The 1,092-nt window shown below is 42.3% G+C and overlaps 1 protein-coding gene across 1 annotated transcript; it reads right to left on the bottom strand.

Moving 5' to 3' along the window:
- Window positions 1-392: 392 nt before the first annotated feature.
- On the bottom strand, window positions 393-803 carry LOC133082263 (small nuclear ribonucleoprotein E-like). Its single transcript, XM_061178804.1, has one exon. It carries the CDS (start codon window positions 746-748, stop codon window positions 470-472), a length of 279 nt encoding a protein of 92 aa, XP_061034787.1. The 5' UTR covers window positions 749-803; the 3' UTR covers window positions 393-469.
- Between the last annotated feature and the right edge of the window lie 289 nt (window positions 804-1,092).

The raw sequence follows: 1,092 nt of genomic DNA, 5'->3' as shown, positions 1-1,092 counted from the left end.
TATCATTGGAATTACATAGATAAAAAGCTAATTGTGGAGGGGGGACGCTATACTGCCAAAGAAACCACAGGCCTGGAAAAGAAAGTCTGTGACAGGTTGACATGACCGAGCAAAAGCAGATTGAGAAAACTGCTCTAGGAGGGCATATACTCCCATGCCTTTGTACATGAGGCCAAGAAGGATGACTAAGGCCTATGAAGCAGAGTTGGGGCTGACTAATTACCATCCACCCCCCGACAGAAGCCCGCTCCACAACGTCCGCCCAGTAGAATCTCTGCAGACCAAGGTCTTCCATTTTTCCAATTTTTTTTTTAAATAAAAACAATCCCACAGCATTTATCGTCATCTGGTAATAACATAAAGGTGAGTAAAACAATATGAATAAATGCTTTAGAACTACACTTCTAACAAAGCACACCTAAAAAAACTGTATTGCCTTCTCAACAATTTCTCACTTCATTGATCATTTCTAGTTGGAGACACTTTGGAGCAGAGTAATGTTACCTCCTTTTAGCATGATCCGACCCAGTTGTTTTCTTGACTTTGTTTTAGAATGAATCTCTTCTGCATCATCTAATACGAGGTTCATATACTCATCAAAACCAATGATACAGCCCTCTATCCGCATATTCACTTGCTCATAAAGCCACACCTGAATCCGAGATCTATTTTGCAAGTATCTGAAGATGAGATTGATTGGCTGCACCATCACCTTCTGCACCTTCTGGCCCTGGCCCCGGTACGCCATGGTGGAAGCTCACAAAGACCACACTATCCCGCACACTACCTCAAAAAGCAACTTCCGGAATGTTTTTTCCAATTTTTAAATAGGATTCTTATGCCTGTTAGCCTGCCTCTGTTCTAGCATGTATGTTGTATATGTGGGGACACTTTTAAGTTTTGGTCCATAAATCTCTGGTTCAAGGGCAGTCTATCCAGAACTCAGGTAGTCATCATTGCATATCACTCCTAGATGTAGAGACTACCATGTATCACCCAGAGATGTTGGACTTTGAGCTCAATGCCAAGACTGAATGGCATTTTTTAAATTTTGGCTGCACCACGCGGCATGCAGGATCTTAGTTCCCCGAT

Source organism: Eubalaena glacialis, chromosome X (assembly GCF_028564815.1).
Source record: "Eubalaena glacialis isolate mEubGla1 chromosome X, mEubGla1.1.hap2.+ XY, whole genome shotgun sequence".
NCBI classification, from domain to species: Eukaryota; Metazoa; Chordata; class Mammalia; order Artiodactyla; family Balaenidae; genus Eubalaena; species Eubalaena glacialis.
This window is presented reverse-complemented; position numbering and strand designations above follow the sequence as displayed.

Bases quoted from the DNA above. Each gene is read 5' to 3' on its own strand.
- LOC133082263 (XM_061178804.1), bottom strand. From the start codon at position 748: ATGGCGTACCGGGGCCAGGGCCAGAAGGTGCAGAAGGTGATGGTGCAG.